The sequence below is a fragment of the Schistocerca gregaria genome, chromosome 8, assembly GCF_023897955.1.
Source record: "Schistocerca gregaria isolate iqSchGreg1 chromosome 8, iqSchGreg1.2, whole genome shotgun sequence".
NCBI classification, from domain to species: Eukaryota; Metazoa; Arthropoda; class Insecta; order Orthoptera; family Acrididae; genus Schistocerca; species Schistocerca gregaria.
In genome coordinates this window covers 203,492,324-203,514,858 of record NC_064927.1, presented here as the reverse complement: position 1 = coordinate 203,514,858, position 22,535 = coordinate 203,492,324, and the positions used below count along the sequence as shown (strand labels likewise).

At 40.9% G+C, this 22,535-nt stretch overlaps 1 protein-coding gene across 5 annotated transcripts in view; it reads right to left on the bottom strand.

The window, feature by feature from the left end:
* LOC126285416 (inhibitor of nuclear factor kappa-B kinase subunit alpha-like) overlaps positions 1-22,535 on the bottom strand; it is a 166,347-nt gene that overhangs the window by 43,966 nt on the left and 99,846 nt on the right. For all 5 annotated transcript variants that reach the window (XM_049984780.1, XM_049984778.1, XM_049984779.1 and 2 more), the window contains 2 exons: positions 14,798-15,012; positions 5,424-5,560 (listed from right to left, as the gene is read on the bottom strand). In XM_049984780.1, coding sequence (XP_049840737.1) covers positions 5,424-5,560; positions 14,798-15,012 — 352 coding nt within the window. The remainder of the gene's footprint in view (positions 1-5,423; positions 5,561-14,797; positions 15,013-22,535) is intronic.

Here is a 22,535-nt window from a genome sequence, read left to right as displayed (position 1 = left end):
CATAACTTCATCTGGTGATGTCCAGGTGCATTTCTTAACCTCTCTCCTTGCATGCCACGCGCTTTTTACTATAATCTCTGTACCGTTGGCAAGGTCTATCAGCCTAAGGCCTTTATCATTACTGACAACATGCAAGCTTTCTTTTCTTATTATGTTTCTATATACTACTTCTTTTCCGATTTTTGCATTATGCCTTTAAATTTTGCTGATTTACTCCTCCAGTTTGAAGTAAAATGCATCCTTCTCATCTTCATCTGATTCTTCTATGGGGGACAGGCATGTATCATCATAACATTGAAAAATTTTCTCCTAACTATCAAAGAACACAACCTGTTAGTAATATCTCTGACACTTATTATTTTTGCCTTCACTGAGCTATGCATAAGACAGCCAGTACTGTGATGGCCTGTATTCTTTCCATATGTGTTTCCCCAGTGCAATCATTCCCTGTCCTTTCCATCGTATTTGTTGCAGTGCAGCTATTTTCACTCAATACATACCCATTTCTCCTCTAATTTCTTGCAGTTTGTCAGGTCTCTTAAGTGTTCTCACTTCCAAGTGGCTATCATGATATCTGTTTTCCATCTTGTTAATATTTTTCTTTGCACTATCGTGTAATCCATATCCTTCCTAGGCCAATGTGTGGCATCTGCAACAATTCTACTTTATGGGGTGCATTTGTTAGCCTATGCCCAATCCCCAATCTAGAGAGCTAGGATTTTCTCTTTGGTTTACCCCACTGAGGAGGTTGACTTCCCCTTTGCCTATAGAGCCCTCTCTACCCTATGTGAGAAATTCGTCTAGCTTCTCCGTTGAGGCCTGTCCAGCTTGAGTGACCCTGCCAGCAGCTAGCTAGCATCAGCACAGCCTTGACTTCGCTGGAGCATGCTGCACAGCCTTGACTTCGCTGGAGCATGCTGTGACTCATGGGAAGGTCCTTTGGTGAATGATAGTTGGTAAATCTCCGTACCAGGTCCAATTTCTTGGATTTTCTCCTTATCATCAATCCATGAGACATACACAGGAAGTCTTAATAATAGTACTGCCTCTTCCCAGAATGTACGCTTATGGAATTTTAATACTAAACTTCTCCACAATACGCAATGCCCCTCTTGTAGTGTCTGCCACAAATGTTTGTTGAGCATCTCCATAACACTCTCATGCGGACTCAACTGTCCGTGACAAAACATGTCATCTTTGCAAGATGTCTAGCATAGTCTTCATCCTGCAGCGTTTCTTCAAGCTTCATCTTGGTATTCCTTTTAGCGCTTCTTGCTTCTTTGGTAACTTGAAGAGTGAATCTTTCAGCTTCATGCACCCATTGTCTGTCACATGCAAGCAATTGATCTTCCATATTAGAGTCACATTTTATGCCTAAATTTCTCAGAACTTCCAACCCTCCTATCACTCCATCATTGAAACATATCACTGCACCTAGTACACCAACTTTTAATGTATTTAGTTCTACAAAAACATTCTTGGGTAATCTTTCCCATATACAATGCTTGAAACTTCCATTTTTTATTCTGAGTGCCCCCATGAAGACATTTACTAAGCAAAGCAGGATCACTCAGGTCTCTAAAAATTGACTTTATTTCATTCATAACAGGCTCAGGAAGAGAATGCTTATGATGGTATATTTTATCACTTTCTTTTGCTTTTTGGTAATCACACCAAGAATCTGCTCCTAGGGGCAAAGTCTGTGAATAGGGTGGTCATCTGTGTACAACTTATGAAAGTAGGTGGCCCATACATCTTTTATCATTGCTGTAACATCATTCACAGGTGCAGTTCATCTAATGACCAGTCCATTACAACTCTGAAGAAGATCTATTTCCATTTCTGTCAATCTCCCTTGGCCAGACAGAGATTTTTCCATGAGATAGCAACTTTCCTTTCGTTTCTCTTTGTAGCTTCCTCAATCTAGCACCCATCCTCTTTTGCACATGTCCACAACACTCCAGTTTTGTTACCAAGGTATCACCATAAACATTGAACTCATTAATTTTCGAAATAATACTGGTTTCTGTAACAGAAATAAAGGGGTGTGTGGTGGCATACATGACTGTAACTTTAAAATTTGGTATATATAGGTCATTTTTCATTTGAACCCCTATAATGAATATATAAATATAATCAGGAAAGACTATATTAAATTCTAAAGTCATTTTTTTTATTTTTATTTTATTTTATTTTTATTTTTTTTTATTTTTTTTCCCCCGCCATTTATAAGTACCCTGTATCCTTAAGTCACCTTGATTACACATAGTAACCTTGCAATGTAAAACCCCTAAATGTAAATATGTTGCATTTCTATGAAAGATAAACCTAAGATTAATAATAGGTTAGTGGAAGATGAATCTGCAACCAAGTTATCTAACAAGTACAAGGTTGGTAAGCTGACAATTATGGATCTAAAGAGAGAGAGAAAGAGAGAGAGAGAGAGAGAGAAAGAGAGAGAGAGAGAGAGAGAGAGAGAGAGAGAGAGAGAGAGAGTGCATCACAAATTTTATATACACACGCGAGACAGATGTAGATACAGATAAAGGAAAAAAAAAAAGTTCCCAAATTTCCTGGATTTCTTGCTTAAAAAAATATTTTTTCCAGGATGAAAATACACACTTTCCTGGTTGAGTGTACACATATTCCCATGTGGAAACACACTTTTTCCATGTTACGTGACAGTATACCTTCCCTCGGAGCTGTATAACTTGCCAATCCTTTGAATGGCAAAGATTTTATACAATGGTGCAGACCAGCACTTTAGGAAATGAAGCCCAGCTAAAAAATTACGGGTTTTGATGCTGAATATATTTGTATTATGAAAGTATACATACGCATTCCACCAAACACAGCACATTAGTTTGTAAAGCATTGAAATCGAGACTGTGACGCACTTTTGTCAGCAGATCACTTTAAAGCAAGAACAGGTTTGTTAAAACACTAAGTCTACACACAGCACTCTTTCAAAATCAAATTAAGGGGTGTATTGCGGTAAGACGATTATGCTCTCTGAAGAGTTTACAATGCCATTGAAACCGGATTCAACTGGAAAACTTTGCCAAGAAAAAAACTTGCTTCATGTCATGAATTAGCAGTATCTGGTCCTAAAAGAAGCGAAGACCATATTACTAATTTAGGCTGTCACAATACCACTGGTAGCCACCAACCGCCTGTGCTTGTCATTGGCAAAAGAAAGAAACCGCATTGTTCCAAACACATTAATACGTCTGTGATGCCTATACCTTACACATCGCGAAAGAGAATCTGTACGCATAGTACAATTTTCATGGAAGAGTTGAAGGAAGTTTCTGTATTTTTTGTAAAGGCTTGTCACTTAATAAACTGCAAAAGGGAGAAGAGATTACTAATCCTTGACAACACACCAACTCATCCATCATGTGACATCTTAAACAAAAATGATGAGCTCATAAAAGTGGTGTTTCCTCCACCTAACATAATCTCCTTATTACAGCCCATGGATCAAGTTATTATTGAGACTTTCAAAAGGTATTACAAAAAAGAATTGTTTATGTAATTTATTTTTAGAAGGAGAAGGAAGTCTGTTACGAAATCATAAAAATATTGATTTGAAAGGTGCTTCCTACATGACAGGAGCACCACAGGAGAGCGTAAAGGAACAGAATTTGAAAAATAAGTGGAATAAAATTTTGGTATGGAAGAAAGTTTTCTAAGTCCAGTTGAAATGCATGTACAGAATGATATGTCCAGAACGATCAATATGCTCAAAGAACACAAGTGCATGAATGTGAAGAAGAAGACATTCAAAGACTGGATGAGTGTCAATGCTGCAGATCCAGGGCACCAAATCAATCAGGAAAATGGAATCATAAACTTCGTCACTGAAAAAGCTGATGCCACCAGCAACTCAGTAACTAATGATCCAGAAAATGAAGGTGAAAATAATATTGGCTGCAGGTGAAACATTTACATGCTCAGAACCTTCCTTGCAATGATTTGAAGCTCAAAGAGGAAGTGACCAGTATCAGATACCTGCCCCCCTCCCCCCAAAAAAAAGTGTGTGGCTCATCTGCTCGTAAGTCGGTAGGCTTGCTTGGACAGACCAGAACTAAGGGTTTTTGCAAGCATGAATTCCATATATATGTACTGTATATGCAAAATGCATATGTATTACATGTTTTCGCTTATTAGAGTGAACTGCACACATTCCTACTGTACTTGCCTTTGTAATAATAAAAGATATTCATGTAATTATAAATATATGTAATTACTGGTTGATTGGTTAATAGAAGTACATAGTAGATTATCCGAATCAATTGGTTTTCTGAACATCAAAGTTCTCCAGTTCATTTGATAATCGATACTCTATTGCAGTGTGAACATTGTACACAGTGGAATGGAGTCCTATTATTTCATGTGGAAAATGGTAGACATGGTACTCCAGTATGATTTAGGCAACAGCTTTAATTAACAGACACATCACATATGCCAAATGACATCCATTCAAAAAAATGTTCAGCAGGTCATTACAAAATATCGAACAACTGGGCAAAAGAGGCACCAAATTCACTTCAGCATCAACGTTTGGACAGAAATTGTGGATGACAGACTCATGTACTACTGGGCAAATTAACAGGTGCTGTTTGTCACCAATTTCTACTTGACAAATTATGGGCATTACTGGAGAACATTAACCTTACCGAAAGGAAATGGGTATGGTTTATCACAATAGGGCACTACCCCTTTTTCTAAATCTCACAGGACCACTGCTAACATAATTTTTAATGAACAATCAACTGGTCAGGAAGGTCCAGTAACAATCACCTGACCTTAATCTCTTAGGTTTCTGGCGATGGAGACATTTAAAGGTGCTGATGTACTCCACACCCATTGGTAATGTACATACATTACAGGAGAGTATGTCCCATGCATGTGACCAAATCAGAGAGCTGCTAAATATTTTTGTAAGAGTTCTTGATTTTATGAGAGGTAGAATGAAAAATGAATAGTAACTACATTGGGTAGCTCCTACAGCATCGACAGACAGGTGACTATCACAGGACAAAAGTGCCCACATCTGAAGTATTTATTTCTGGATATAAATTTACAGGAGGTTTCTCTAATTTTGAGCAGCACTATCTCCTCCAAGGATATGTAATACTCTTTCAAACACCTATTTCTTACAAAACTAATTATATCTCTACAAATGGGGCAACTGCAAACAGAAAATGTGTGACACATATTTATAAAATGTGCAGCACATATTCAAAGTGTTGATACTTGCCAGTTAGTAGCACAGGATGTACAAAGTTCTGGCTCTTGCATATAACAATGTTCAATAAAACATTTATCTCAGTATTTGCACAAGATACATATAATAGAAAACAATATCAGTGTTGTACAATCTGATGCCTGTAAAATAATATTTCAGTATCTCTCACCTCTGCCTGCAGCCTTCTCTTCATCCAGCTTGAGGCTACTATGCACAATGTCCATTTGTGCTTCAACCCTCTGTAAGCTTGTCACTGCATCTTTCAAGTTTTCTGTGACCATATTCCCCAGTTCTTCAACATGTTTCCTGCAGAAGGAAAAAAAATGCAATTGAGGTGCACTGAAATTTTCTCAATTGAAAATATAACACAATATAAATCACAAAGTAATTATTGCTCTTTGTGGGTAGGCAACACTTGGCTTATCAGGTAGCTGTGACCATGAAGTGTTCTGGCAGAATGGTGAATGGCGAACATGGCCGTACAAGGAACACAGGGAGGATGGGCATGAACAACACTTGCATAAAACTGTTATAATGACCGAAATAAGTGTGTTCCCCCTAATTTAGTTTACTGTTAATCCTGTGTCTTATGAGAAAAATGACAAGAGGACAGGATAAAATATAGCTGAACCACTCACTGCAAAGTCTGGGGAAAAAAAAAAAAAAAAAAGAAATAATAAAATTAATGGGTTCGTCTGGGGTCAGAATAGAATTCACAATTAAATCACTTTAGTTTGGCATATAATACAGAAGCATGGTTCTCCCTTGAGCAAATGCAATGTTTCTTGTTTTACTACCCATACACCTTTCACAGAAGTGTCTCCATTTTCAGTGGGTTTTATTTATTGTCTTATTATTATATATTAGTGTCCACAAGTCTGTCTGGTATTTTGTGTTTTTAACCATGAACCATGGACCTTGCCGTTGGTGGGGAGGCTTGCGTGCCTCAGCGATACAGATAGCCGTACCGTAGGTGCAACCACAACGGAGGGGTATCTGTTGAGAGGCCAGACAAACGTGTGGTTCCTGAAGAGGGGCAGCAGCCTTTTCAGTAGTTGCAGGGGCAACAGTCTGGATGATTGACTGATCTGGCCTTGTAACATCAGCCAAAACACCTTGCTGTGCTGGTACTGCAAACGGCTGAAAGCAAGGGGAAACTACAGCAATAATTTTTCCTGAGGGCATGCAGCTTTACTGTATGATTAAATGATGATGGCGTCCTCTTGGGTAAAATATTCCGGAGGTAAAATAGTCCCCCATTCGGATCTCCGGGTGGGGACTACTCAAGAGGATGTCGTTATCAGGAGAAAGAAAACTGGCGTTCTACGGATCGGAGTGTGGATTGTCAGATCCCTTAATCGGGCAGGTAGGTTAGAAAATTTAAAAAGGGAAATGGATAGGTTAAAGTTAGATATAGTAGGAATTAGTGAAGTTCGGTGGCAGGAGGAACAAGACTTCTGGTCAGGTGACTACAGGGTTATAAACACAAAATCAAATAGGCGTAATGCAGGAGTAGGTTTAATAATGAATAGGAAAATAGGAATGCACGTAAGCTACTACAAACAACACAGTGAACTCATTATTGTGGCCAAGATAGATACGAAGCCCACACCTACTACAGTAGTACAAGTTTATATGCCAACTAGCTCTGCAGATGACAAAGAAATTGAATAAATGTATGATCAAATAAAAGAAATTATTCCGATAGTGAAGGGTGACGAAAATTTAATAGTCATGGGTGACTGGAATTCGAGTGTAGGAAAAGGGAGAGAAGGAAACGTAGTAGGTGAATATGGATTGGGGCTAAGAAATGAAAGAGGAAGCCGCCTGGTAGAATTTTGCACAGAGCACAACTTAATCATAGGTAACACTTGGTTCAAGAATCATAAAAGGAGGTTGTATACACGGAAAAAGCCTGGAGATACTGACAGGTTTCAGATAGATTATATAATGGTATGACAGAGATTTAGGAACCAGGTTTTAAATGGTAAGACATTTCCAGGGGCAGATGTGGACTCTGACCACAATCTATTGGTTATGACCTGTAGATTAAAACTGAAGAAACTGCAAAAAGGTGGGAATTTAAGGAGATGGGACCTGGATAAACTGACTAAACCAGAGTTTGTAGAGAGTTTCAGGGAGAGCATAAGGGAACAGTTGAAAGAAATGGGGGAAAGAAATACAATAGAAGAAGAATGGGTAGCTTTGAGGGATGAAGTAGTGAAGGCAGCAGAGGATCAAGTAGGTAAAAAGACAAGGGCTAGTAGAAATCCTTGGGTAACAGAAGAAATATTGAATTTAATTGATGAAAGGAGAAAATATAAAAATGCAGTAAATGAAGCAGGCAAAAAGGAATACAGACGTCTCAAAAATGAGATCGACAGGAAGTGCAAAATGGCTAAGCAGGGATGGCTAGAGGACAAATGTAAGGATGTAGAGGCTTATCTCACTAGGGGTAAGATAGATACTGCCTACAGGAAAATTAAAGAGACCTTTGGAGAAAAGAGGACAACTTGTATGAATATCAAGTGCTCAGACGGAAACCCAGTTCTAAGCAAAGAAGGGAAGGCAGAAAGGTGGAAGGAGTATATAGAGGGTCTATACAAGAGTCATGTACTTGAGGACAGTATTGTGGAAATGGAAGAGTATGTAGATGAATATGAAATGGGAGATACGATACTGCGTGAAGAGTTTGACAGAGCACTGAAAGACCTGAGTCGAAACAAGGCCTCCGGAGTAGACAACATTCCATTGGAACTACTGACGGCCTTGGGACAGCCAGTCCTGACGAAACTGTACCATCTGGTGAGCAAGATGTATGAAACAGGCGAAATACCCTCAGACTTCAAGAAGAATATAATAATACCAATCCCGAAGAAAGCAGGTGTTTACAGATGTGAAAATTACCGAACTATCAGTTTAATAAGTCACAGCTGCAAAATACTAACGCGAATTCTTTACAGACGAATGGAAAAACTAGTAGAAGCCGACCTCGGGGATGATCAATTTGGATTCCATAGAAATGTTGAAACACGTGAGGCAATACTGACCCTACGACTTATCTTAGAAGCTAGATTAAGGAAGGGCAAACCTACGTTTCTAGCATTTGTAGACTTAGAGAAAGCTTTTGACAATGTTGACTGGAATACTCTCTTTCAAATTCTGAAAGTGGCAGGGGTAAAATACAGGGAGCGAAAGGCTATTTACAATTTGTACAGAAACCAGATGGCAGTTATAAGAGTCGAGGGACATGAAAGGGAAGCAGTGGTTGGGAAAGGAGTGAGACAGGGCTGTAGTCTCTCCCCGATGTTATTCAATCTGTATATTTAGCAAGCAGTGAAGGAAACAAAAGAAAAATTTGGAGTAGGTATTAAAATACATGGAGAAGAAATAAAAACTTTGAGGTTCGCCGATGACATTACAATTCTGTCAGAGACAGCAAAGGAGTTGGAAGAGCAGTTGAATGGAATGGATAGTGTCTTGAAAGGAGGATATAAGATGAACATCAACAAAAGCAAAATGAGGATAATGGAATGTAGTCAAATTAAGTCAGGTGATGCTGAGGGAATTAGATTAGGGAGCGAGACACTTAAAGTAGTAAGGGAGTTTTGCTATTTGGGGAGCAAAATAACTGACGATGGTCGAAGTAGAGAGGATATAAAATGTAGACTGGCAATGGGAAGGAAAGCGTTTCTGAAGAAGAGAAATTTGTTAACATCGAGTATAGATTTAAGTGTCAGGAAGTCATTTCTGAACGTATTTGTATGGAGTGTAACCATGTATGGAAGTGAATCATGGACGATAAATAGTTTGGACAAGAAGAGAATAGAAGCTTTCGAAATGTGGTGCTACAGAAGAATGCTGAAGATTAGATGGGTAGATCACATAACTAATGAGGAAGTATTGAATCGGATTGGGGGGGGGAGAGAAGTTTGTCGCACAACTTGACCAGAAGAAGGGATCGGTTGGTAGGACATGTTCTGAGACATCAAGGGATCACCAATTTCGTATTGGAGGGCAGCGTGGAGGGTAAAAATCGTAGCGGGAAACCAAGAGATGAATACACTAAGCAGATTCAGTAGGATGTAGGTTGCAGTAGGTTCTGGGAGTTGAAGAAGCTTGCACAGGATAGAGTAGCATGGAAAGCTGCATCAAACCAGTCTCAGGACTGAAGACCACAACAACAACAACAACAACAACAAATGGTGTTTGAGTGGAACATCCTAACATATATAGTGTGTTAAGAAGCTACACTTCATCACTGTATTCCTCTTTCCTCCTGAGGGTAGGAAGGAATAGTTCTGTAAATTAGGACAGTTTTGTGCTTTCATGTGTTTTTCTTAGCAGTACTCAAACTTTCTATTCCAGAAGGAAAGTACAGCCCAACCATTTTGTCTTCTTGCAGTTTAAAATATTTTATTTTGTGTTAATTCAAACTTTTTAATGTTTAAGAAGAAGATGCAATAAAATGTCCCTGCTACCTGGTGGAGAAGGTTAGTTGGGCGTAGGAGAAGTCCACAGCCACTCCCAAAGATTATGCCACAACAAGTCACCTCACTCACTAGTGAAGTTCCCACTTAACACATGAGAGAGAGAGAGAGAGAGAGAGAGAGAGAGAGAGAGAGAGAGAGAGAGAGAGAGAGAGAGAGAGGGGGGGGGGGGGGGAGGGGGGGGGCTTTTTTGCAGATGAATAAAGTGGAATGGTGCAAGCTCAAGCACAAGATAGGAAAACAAAAAACTGGTCTGCCCGTACTATTTTAGAAAATTGTTGAATAAAATAGCAATCATAATAATGCTTCCTCCCCCCCCCCCCCCAAACTGGTATTTATTTGCCAACGTAAGGAGAGATAAAGCACTTTCAATTTTCTTCCCTTTGACAAGCAAATTCTGGTTATCAACATTTATTACACTAATAGCAATAAAAATTGACTCAATTTACGCAAAGCATCACATAAATCCAGATGTTAGCACTCATTGCTCAACTGGATACAAGTGCAAACATAACAGTGGTACCAAAGAATTTTGAAACTGTTTGGTCACAAATATTTTGTTTCATGTAGTTGCAGTCAACATACAATGTTATAGATATGCTCTCAAACTGTCAAGTTTTTCAGCTCAGTGATGGGGTGTAGGGTAGGAAGGTGTGAGGAAATTTTGTTGGTGTGGAAGAAGTTGCACCCACGGGTAGTGGTGGGCACCTACACAAAGAGCAGTGTAGGAAGCTGAAGAAAGACACACTACAAATATAGTATATGAGAAATGTAGCAAACACCCATGTTCTCTAAACAGCCAAATACGTCACCGACAGTTGTGTGTGTGTGTGTGTGTGTGTGTGTGTGTGTGTGTGTGTGTGTGTGTGTTTTTCCATGCACTCTAAAGTAGTAGTCTCATCTAAAAGCTGAGATTTCTAGTATTATATACATAATTATATTCATATCTTCTCAATCAACAAAATTTGTTCACAGAGCTAGATTTATAACACTACTGCACATTAATAAAACATTTTCGGGTTTCAAGCCGGGTCCAGCAGTTTACTGCCCACGAGCTTTCGGCAGAGGTCTCCTCTGCCATTGTCAAGTAGATGACTGTCGTGTGGTTGTCACTGCCGTGCTCATATAGCCGCGGCTTCGCTCGTGACATCACTGTTACTCAGTCCCGCACCATATATGGTAACGTTTTGGCCGCGCAACTGCCGGGCTCACTTCAGCTTCCTCAACACCGTAACTCTCCCTTCCCCCCCCCCCCCCCCCCTTTTCACTCAGCTGCAATCCACCTTCTAATATCTATGGCCTCGTTTATCACGTTATCCCAGAAGCCATTAGTTTGTTTATAATAGAGGTCTCATTGAATGCAATTCGGTGTCCTTTTTCCAGAGCATGTTCTGCTACAGCTGACTTTTTGGGATAGCGCAGACAGTAACAGCTTTCATGTTCTATGAGGCACTGTTCAATGGTGCAAACAGTCTGGCCGACATTGAATTGTCCACATCCAAATGGTATCTTATAAATTCCTGGCGTTCTGAGGCCTGCATCGTCTTTCACGGATTTCATTAGTTGCTGGATCTTTGCCGGAGGCCTGAAGATTGTGTCTATTTTATGCCTCTTCAGGAGCCCTGTTGTTGAACCACAAAATGGTAAAAATGCAACCTGCTTGATATCTTCTTCAGAGGTCTTCTATCATTGAGGCTTGGATGACACTGCTTGTGAGATCTGTTTGTTGTTGTAACCGTTGTCCTTAAATACTCTGTGTATGTGGCTCAATTCTCTCGGCAAGTTTTTGACGTCTGAAAGGGTTTCAGCTCGATGTACTAAGGTCCTGAGAAGTGACTGTTTCTGTGCTGGGAGATGGAAGCTGGTGGGGTGCAGGTACCGATCCGTGTGGGTAAGCTTGCATTAAACACTATGACCTAGAGACCCATTGTGTTTATGGAGGACAAGCATGTACAAGAACGGCAGAGAATTCTCCTCCTCTACTTCCATTGTGAAGTTGATGTGGTCGTGGATGCTGTTGAGGTGCTCCAAAAACTCTTCTAACTTTTCTTGTCCATGTGGCCAAATGACGAAATTATCGTTGACATAGCGATAAAAACAGCTCGGCTTTGCAGGAGCCGTGTTCAAGGCAATGTCTTCGAAATTCTCCAGAAAGAGGTTGGCTACTACTGGAGCTAATGGACTTCCCATCGCCATGCCATCAGTTGCTTAAATGTTCTCCATAATGTAAGAAATATGACGACGTCAGAGTGTGCTTAAATAAATCCATGATGGTGTCATCAAAGAGCTGGGACAGCAAGTCAATTAGTCTGTAATGGAGACACATGTGAATGAAGAAACAACATCAAAGCTAGCCATAGTATCCCCTTCAGCAAGTTGCAGATCTTTAATCCGACTGATGAAGTCCACCGTATTCTTTATATGGTGTCCACAATGTCCAACGTGTGTAGAGATGAGGCTGGCCAGATGTTTAGCAAAATTTATAAGTCGGCAATCTGATGGTACTCACTATCGGCCTCAACGGTGTGTTCTTCTTATGCTTCTTCGGCAGATCATAGAACATGGGCAGTCTTGGTGCTTTGAGGAGGAGGTACTTAATAGTATTCTCTCCCAGCAACGACCATTTAAGAAGCTCTGAAGTCTTCCTCACTATTCTGGATGTTGGGTCCTGAGGTAATTTTTGGTATGTGTCTTCCTCAAACATCCACCTGATTTTTGTGTCATAGTCGGTTTGTTCCATAAAGAAGACAGCATTTCCCTTGTCAGCTGGTAGGACGACCGTGAGAGGATCATTCTAGATAGTGCGGAGGCCATTGTGTTCAGCTCTAGTCACGTTTGAAGCTGGTTTGGATTTTAGAAGAACATGGCTCGTTTCTCTGCATATTTCCACAGCTACATCACTTGGAAACTTACGAACCACTTATTCAATATCATTCAATATTTCAGTGAAGGGGATGCTCCAAGCGAAGGAGCAAAGTTAAGTCCCTTCTTAAGTGAGTACTGTTGAACAAGCAGTTCGTAAGTTTCCAAGTGATGTGGCTGAGGAAACTTGTAGAGAAACGAGCCATATTATTCTAAAATCCAAACCACCAGCTTCAAACATGACTAGAGCTGAACACAGTGGCCTCTGCACTCTCTAGAATGATCCTCTCACAGTCGTCCTACCAGCTGACAAGGGAAATGCTGCCATCTTAATGGAACAAACCGACTATGACACAAAAATCAGATGGATGTTGGAGGAAGACACATACCAAAAATTACATCGGAATCCAACATTCAGAATAGTGAGGAAGACGTCAGAGCTTCTCAAACGGTCATCACTGGAAGAGAATAAACTCTTCCCCAAGGCACGAAGATGACCCACCTTCCATGGTCTGCCAAAGGTGCATAAGAAGGACACACTGTTGAGACTGCCAGTGAGTACCATCAGATCACCAACCTATAAACTTGCTAAACATCTGGAGAGCTTCCTCTCTACACACGTTGGACATTGTGGACACCATATAAAGAATACAGCAGACTTCATCAGTCGGATTAAAGGTCTGTAACTTGCTGAAGGGGATATTATCGTTAGCTTCGATGTGGTTTCTTATTCACATGTGTCTCCATCAAAGATTCTATTGACTTGCTGTCCCAGCTCTTTGATGACACCATTGTGGATTTATTTAAGCACACTCTGCCATCGCCATATATCTTACATGATGGAGAATATTTTAACCAAACTGACAGTGTAGTTATGGGAAGTCCATTAGCTCCAATAGTAGCCAACCTCTTTATGGAGCATTTCAAAGACATCGCCTTGGACACAGCTCCTGCAAAGCCGAGCTGTTTTTGTAGCTGCATCGACGATACCTTTATCATTTGGACACATGGACAAAACAAGTTAGAAGAGTTCCTGGAGCACCTCAACAGCATCCACGACCACATCAACTTCAGAATGGAAGTAGAAAAGGAGGGTTCCATGCATGTGCTTGTCTGCTGTAAATCCAATGGGTCTCTAGTTCATAGCATTTACTGGAAGCACACTCACATGGATTGGTATCTGCACCCAGCACAGAAACAGTCAGTTCTGAGGACCTTAGTACATCAAGCTGAAACCGTGTCATATACTGAAAACTTGCCAAGAGAATTGAGCCACTTACGCAGACTTTTTAAGGAAAACTGTTACAACAACAAACAGATCTCACAAGCAGTGTCATCCAAGCCTCAAAGGAAAAATACCTCTGACGAAGACTCAAGCAGGTTGCATTCTGACCGTTTTGTGGTTCGAAAACAGGGAAGATTAGTTGGCTCCTGATGAGGCATAAAATAGACACAATATTCAGGCCTTCAGCAAAGATCCAGCAACTAATGAAATCTGTGAAAAACAATGTAGGGCTCAGAATGCCAGGAATTTACAAGATACCATGTGGATGTGGGCAGTTCTATGTTGGCCAGACTGTTTGCACTACTGAACAGTTCCGCATAGAACATGAAAGATGTTACCGTCTGCGCTATCCCGAAAAGTCAGCTGTAGCAGAACGTGCTCTGTAAAACATATACCAAATTGCATTCAATGAAACATCTATTATTAAACAAACTAATGGGTTCTGGGATAGCATGATAAATGAGGCCATAGAGATTAGAATTTCTGACAACACCTTCAACAGAGATGGTGGATGGCAGCTGAGTACAGCGTGGGATCCAGTGTTGAGGGAGTTGAAGTGGGCCCGGCGGTTGCGCGGTCAAAACATTACCACACCAGCGACATCACGAGCGATGGCACGGCTACATAAGCATGGCAATGACAACCACACGACAGTCATCTACTTGACAATGGCAAAGGAGATCTCTGTCGAAAGCTCGTGGGCAGTAAACCACTTAATGCGGCTCGAAACCCGAGAATGTTTTATTAACAGATATCACTGTAAAAGCATGCTTTCATGAGCTATTGCACACTGGCAAAACTCAACCAAAAATCAGAAGTGACAGCTCTGTCACATTTATACACAGAAAGATATGAACAGCATTGATCCCTCACTCACACGACACACGTTTACAGTACGATGCTCACATCTTCGTTTGAAATGCTGCAACAAGTGTATGATATAAGTCTGCTTCTTGGCGTAAGAAAAAACTTGCATGTGCCCATGCACGGCGGAGATGAACGTATTCCAGTTTGGTGCGTGGCTCCTGCAACATCTGTTGCACTGTCCATGGAATTCTTGGTCCAACCTGTGGTAACGTCAGCTCACCCTTTCTGAAAACCAGCAGCATTGGTGTCCCATCCTGTAGAAATTTTAAGAAACATGAGACAATCCAGGAAAGCGTTTTGTGTCATAGCTTCTACATTTCTAATTAATCCTCTGTGCGAAAAAGGTGACAAGTCTTGTCCATCCAATCTCTCTTGTACCTATACCCTCGAATTTTGTGGAGCATTTCATATGGCTCCAAAACAGTCTTACAGTCGGTCTGTGTAAATAAATAATATTCTTAGTGACTCACAATATGGCTTCACGACCAGCTTCTCAACAGTAAAAGCAGCTGAAAATAGTGATTAATTTATACTACTGTCATTTGAATTGAGATTATTTGTTAATGTTATGCTTATGCTTGTGTTTGTGGATCGCAACAAGGAATTTGCCTCTGTCAGCCTTAGAATTTTTCTATAGAAACTCTACTGCATTGGTTTTAGATGCTCAGATGATAAGGTTCTGCCTGAGCAATAGAAAACAAACTTTGCAGTGCACCAATATCAGATTAGACATATTGGGTATCATGCAGTGTGTGTTGCAGGCTTCTGTGTTCGGACCTTTACTCTTCATAACATAACAGTGACCCGGCCTAAATTTGCACAGGTAGCATTAAGTATATCCAGTCAGATGTTGTGTGGCATAGAGTATTTAGTTTGTGAGCCAATGTGCAGAGTTATGAACAAATTTCAGAGAAAAATATTAAGTATTTAGGGTAACACATCATGGCAATGACTGGAGCATATTATTACGCAAGTAATATGTTTACAACCAATGTAAATATTGTATGCAATTCTCTCTCTCTCTCTCTCTCTCTCTCTCTCTCTCTCTCTCTCTGTGTGTGTGTGTGTGTGTGTGTGTGTGTGTGTGTGTGTGTGTGTGTGTGTGTGTACAAAACATTTTACTTGTAGCAAATTTTTTTGAAATAAAACACATATTCTGGATTTGTACTTTTTTTATCGCTGTCCAATTGTTCTCATACGATTGCAGAAAATTATTGATTAAAATTATTTGATTATTTCAAGTTTTAAGTGTTACATCGCAGCTTATATTTTTTAAGATAGTTCAAAGTTGAGTAACTTACTGCTCATTATTCAAAGAATTTCCAGTGAATTAAGAGTGTGTGGATTGTGATGGCAAATCTGAGGGAAGCAGAGATTGGCTGTCTGAAATTGTTATATTTCGAAATGTGTCTTTCCCCATCATTGAGTGGTGAATGGTCAGTTAAAAGCCAGAGTGAAAAAAATGTGATCCAGCCTGGATTCGATGCCGCAACCTTTAAGTTCTCAGCCACATTCTCTTCCACTAGACCACCAAAGCAACCAATTGTGAATAAGATCCCACATGCTGCATTCTCGAGTAGTAGCAATGGCATTATTTTCACAACTTTAATTTAATTCTTTATAATTCAGACAATTTGTACAAAATTTTTATAAATTATACACAAAAAGCTTACCTGCGCGGAATTATTTTCACAACTTTCATTTAATTCTTTATAATTCAGACAATTTGTACAAAATGTTTATAAATTATACACAAAAAGCTTACCTGCGCATCGGCTTATCTATTAGTCAAAACTGGAACAAAATTTCTACAGCACCTCTAGAGATTAGTCTCTGTATACAGATATGAGTAAGCAATTTATGTACAGAGATGTAAATGATTTGTCCAATTTTATGGTGTGTGAATACGCACTCAACCGACATGATACTACTTTCGTTGCAGCTGAGAAAGACTTAGGAGCATTACAGCAGGAAAATAGAGGTTGTATACAATGACATGCGTCACTTTGGATCCGAAGAGATTCTCTCTGGTTTGGAAAGGCTAACAGAATTGGTGAAGGCTGCCAGTCTTGCTTGCGAGATGAAAGTAGAGCTGACCATTTGCAGCATAGTCAATAGGACCAACTGCAGACCTCTGGTACAGAGCAGAGTGGAGGGTCTGAATCTGAGGCTCAGATGGTTCTGTGATCGTGTAGGCTGCATATTCCTCGACTTGCACCGTAGGATGGTTGGGTTCCACTGAATAGGTCAGGAGTCCACTACGTGCAGGAGGCAGCTACAAGGGTAGCAGGGGCTGTGGGGTGTGGAGTGGGCAGTTTGTTATGTTAGAGGGTCTTGGGAAAACACAAAAAGGGGCTCAACCACAAAGAGTGCAGGCCGAACACAGAATAGAATGTAGATACAGTAACTATCTATATAACAGTTGTAAACTGTCATAGCTGTGTTGGGAAAGTCCCAGAAATCCAAGTGCTAATAGAAACCACTAATGCTCGTATCGTTATAGGCACTGAAAGCTGGCTAAAGCCAGCGATAACCTCAGCCAAATTTTTGCGAAGATCCTAATGGTGTTCCGAAAGGATAGGCTAAACACGGTAGGCGGTGGCGTGTTTGTTGCTGTTAGTAGTAGTTTATCTTGTCGCAAAATTGAACAGATAGTTCCTGTGAGTTAGTATCAACAGAGATCATTGTTGGCAACCAGAATAAAATAATAATTGGATCCTTTTACCGACTTTCCAATTCAGATAATACAATTACTGAAAGGTTCAAAGAAAAACTGAGTCTAATTTCAAACACATACCTGACTCATACGATTGTAGTTGGTGGTGACTTTAATTTACTCTCAACATGTTGGCGAAAATACATGTTTAATTCCAGAGGTACACATAAAACATCATCCAAAATTGTGCTGAACGCATTCTCTGAAAATCATTTCGAGCAGTTAGTTCATGAGCCCCCACGAATAGTAAATGGTTGTGAAAACACACTTGACCTCTAAGCAACAAATAATCCTTGTTAATAACAACCATCAAAACTGACACAGAGTTGTCATAGCGAAACTGAATATTGTAACCCCCAAATCCTCCTTAAATAAATGAAAAATATACCTATTCAAAAAATCAGGTAAAAATTCACTTGACGCCTTCCTGAGAGACAATCTCCACTCCTTTCAAATTAACAATATACGTGTAGACCAGATGCGGCTTGAATTCAAAGATATAGTATAGGCAGCAATTGAGAGATTTATACTGAATGAATTAACAAACGACGGAGCTGATCCTCCTTGATACACAAAACGGGTCAGAACACAGTAGCAGAAACAAAGAAAAAAACATACCAAATTTAAACAGATGCAAAATGTCTAAGATTGGCAGTCTTTTGCAGAAGCTCAAAATTTAGCACAGACTTCAATTTATGATGCTTATAATAGTTCCCATAATGAAACTTTATCTCCAAACCTGCTAGAAAATCCAAAAAGATTCTGGTCATATGTGAAGTTTGCTAGTGTCAAGACACAATCAATGCCTTCTCTCCATGATAGCAATGGAGATACTATCAAAGGTAGTGCTGCCAAAGCAGAGTTACTAAACACAATCTTCCAAAATGCATCCACAAAAGATGATGAAGTAACTATTCCAGAAACTGAATCAAGAACAGCTGCCAACATGAGTAACATAGAAGTAGATATCTTCAGAGTAGTGAAGCAACTTAAACCACTTAATAAAAGCAAGCCTTCTGGCCCAGACTGTATACCAATTAGGTTCCTTTCAGTGTGTGCTGATGCAATAGTTCCATACTTAACAATCATATACAACCGTTCTCTCTATGAAAGATGTGTACCCAAAGAATGGAACGTTGCACAGGTCACGCCAATATTCAAGGAAGCTAGTAGGAGTAATCCACTAAATTACAGGCCCGTATCATTAATGTCAATATGCAGCAGGATTTTGGAAACATATTTTGTGTTTGAAGATTATGAATTACCTTGAAGAAAACTGTCCACTGACACAGTCAACATGGATTTAAAAGCATCATTCTTGTGAAACACAACTAGCTCTTTACTTTCATTGAGTGCTGAGTGCTTTTGACAAGGGCTCTCAAATTTATTCGATATTTCTGGATTTCTGGAAAGCTTTTGACACCGTGCTACACAAGCAGCTTGTAGTGAAATTGCCTGCTTATGGAATATCATCTCTGTTATGTGACTGGATTCAAGATTTCCTGTAAGAGAGGTCACAGTTTGTAGTAACTTACAGAAAGTCACTGAATAAAACAGAAGTATTATAGGCCTTTTGCAGTTCCTTATCAATATAAACAATTTGGGATACAATCTGAGCAGCAGCCTTAGGTTGTTTGCAGAAAACACTGTGATTTACTGACTAGTAAAGTAAACAGAAGATCAAAACAAATCAGAAAAGATATATCTGTATGGTGTGAAAATTGGTAATTGACCCTACATTATGAGAAGTGTGAGGTCATCCACATGACTGATAAAAGGAATCTGTTAAACTTTGGTTACACGATAAATCAGTCAAATCTAAAGGCTGTAAATTCAACTAAATACTGCTGCGCGGTGTGGGATCCTTACCAGATTGGAATGACTAGAGTTCAAAGAAGGGCAGCACATTTTGTATTATCGCAAAATACGGAACAGTGTCACTGAAATGATACAGGACATAGGATGGACATCATTCAAACAAAGGCATTTTTCGCTGCTGAGCAATCTTCTCACAAAATTCCAATAACAAACTTTCTCCTCCGAATGAAAAAAAAATTTGTTAACACCAACCTACATAGGGAGACATGATCACCATGACAAAATAAGGGGAGAATTTATACGGAAAGATATGGGTGTTCGTTCTTTACACATGCTATATGAGATTGGAATAATAGAGAATTGTGAAGGTGGTTCGATGAATCCTCTGCCAGATACTTAAACATGATTTGCAGAGTATCGATGTAGATGTACATCTCAGAGCAGCCTGTAAGTGGTTTCAAATCAATAAAATTCATATTAATCACAAGAACTCTTCTCTCTTCTGCCATTCCATTAAAGATCATGGAAATGTCACTGTTTCAGCTAAACTTCTTGGGATACATCATGACTCAAAATTAAGATGGAAGAGTCTCATGGATTATATCCGTTCTAATACAGCATTTGTTACATATATTTTAGTTAAACTAAGGTCTTACATTAGTAATAAGCCATTGATTAAATGCATGCTATGCCTTTTTACACACCCACTCGACATCTCCCTTCCTTACAACAAAAGAGTTTTCATTTGGCAAAAGAAGTCAATCAGATGTATTGTGGAGACATAAGTAATGAGTACTGTAGACAACATTTCAAAAAACTAAAAATACCACAATTATGCCTTTCATTATACCAAACTGTCTAATAAAAACAAAAGCAAAATAATACAGTCAGAAAATATGACAATCTGTTCATCAACATAACATACATTTACAACAGCAGATGAACCTCCTACTTGATAGATCTAAGAAGACTCAAGACAGTTATGTACATGGGGAGTTAAACTAGTTAACATGTTGACAGGCAGCAAACAATGTATCACTACACTACACAGAAATGGTTTGCAGAAAAAGCATTTTATACAACAAAAGAGTTCAAAATGTGCACTGAAGTACCAACATAATTTCATTTAAATTAAACATGTATGTGAATATGTTGGATATATCACGTGCAATACAACTGATAATTTTGTATCTTGATAACCAATAATGATTTGAAAATATCTCTTAGAGCATGTAATTTTAAATGTAAAGGAGGAGGGAAGGGAGGGGAGGGTGAGGAGGGCAGGAGGGAAGTGAGGGCAGGAGGGAAGTGAGGGCAGGAGGGAAGTGAGGGCAGGAGGGAAGTGAGGGCAGGAGGGAAGTGAGGGCAGGAGGGAAGGGAGGGCAGGAGGGAAGGGAGGGCAGGAGGGAAGGGAGGGCAGGAGGGAAGGGAGGGCAGGAGGGAAGGGAGGGCAGGAGGGAAGGGAAAGGTGCAGATGGAAAGGGAGGGGAGGGGGAGGGGTGGGGTACAGGATGGGAAGTGTAGGGGAGGGGAGGAGGGGTGGGGGTGGGAGGGAGGGGAGGGAGGGAGGGGAGGGAGGGGAAGGAGGGAGGGGAAGGAGGGAGGGAGGGAAGGGATGGAGGAGAGAAGGGAGGGAGGAAAGGGATGTAGAGGAGGGAAGGGGGAGGGGAGGGGAGAGGGAAGGAAAGGGGGAGAGGAGGGAAGGGAGGGAGGGAAGGGTGGGAAAGGAGGGAGGGAAGGGATGGAGGAGAGAAGGGAGGGAGGAAAGTGAGAGGAGAGGAGAAGAGGGGTGGGAAGGGGAGGGGAGGGGAGGGAGGGAAAGGGGGAGGGAAGGCAAAGGAGAGGAGGGAGTGCGAAAGGTGGAGGGGGGTGGGAAGGAGGGAGGGGAGGGCCGGCAAGGGGATTGAGGGAAGGGAGGGTAGGAGGGAGGGAGGGGAGGAAGGAGGGTGGAAGGGGAGGGAGGGGAGGAAGGAGGGCGGGAGGGGAGGAAGGGAGTGAGGGGAGGAAGGGAGTGATGGGAGGAAGGGAGGGAGCGCAGGAGGGGAGGGAGCGCAGGAGGGGAGGGAGCGCAGGAGGGGAGGGAGCGCAGGAGGGGAGGGAGCGCAGGAGGGGAGGGAGCGCAGGAGGGGAGGGAGCGCAGGAGGGGAGGGAGGGGAGGATGGGAGTGCAGGAGGGGAGGGAGGGGAGGATGGAGGGAGGGGAGGAGGGAAGGGTTGGGAGGAGGGAAGTGTTGGGAGGAGGGAAGCGTTGGGAGGAGGGAAGCGTTGGGAGGAGGGAAGCGTTGGGAGGAGGGAAGGGAGGGGAGAGGGAAGGGAGGGGAGGAGGTAAGGGTGGAGGATGAGGAGGAGCAGGAGGAGGAGGAGGAGGTAAGGGAGGGGTGGGAGAGGAGGAGGTAAGAGGGGTTGGAGAGGAGGGGGTAAGGGGGGTGGGAAGAGAGGGTAAGTGAGGAGTGGGAGGGGAGGGGGAAGGAAGTGAAAAGAGGGAGGATGTGGGAGAAAAGGAGAGGGAGCTGGGGACAAAGAATGAGTTAAGCTATTGCTCAATAGAGTGTTGGCACACACATGCCTGTGATAACAGTTCATCGATATTAAGAAATAGAAAAATTATCTTATTCAATGGAATAAGAAACATCAATAACTATTAGTGTGGATTTAACTACTGGAAAGGTTCGCTACAGGTAACTGGGGGACGGGGGGGGGGGGGGCAAGGAGAGAGGTATCATTGTAGTTTTTACTCTGATGCTCAGAACAGTCTTTTAATATGTCTTTGATACATCTGTGTGTAATTTCTGTCTTTCATTATTATCACTGGAGTGTTGCAGCTGAACAACCACAGTTTTGGACATAAAAATCTGATGTAGACTCATACTTACGCATTAATGGTCATGGCTCTGTGCTTAGAATTTTCCTAGTGTTGTCTTCCATGAACTAAGAAGTCTCTTTCATCTGAATGAACCTCACAGACTCTGTATCCAAGGGTGAGTGGGATTGTATTTCTGGGGTTTTATTTCCATTTTGGAAAATTTTTAGTGACAGAAATATAAAATCATCCTTCACAGGGTTCATACTACACAATTGACATAACATTCCCCATGGCAAGTTGATTCCTGAATGGAAAGAACCCTTTGGAGAGGAAATATTGATATCCTGACTTTTTTCTTTTGTAGATACAATTACTTAAAAACGGTCCCTTCTTCTTGTCAAGTTGTGCCGCAAACTCCTTCTCCCCAATTCTATTCAATAC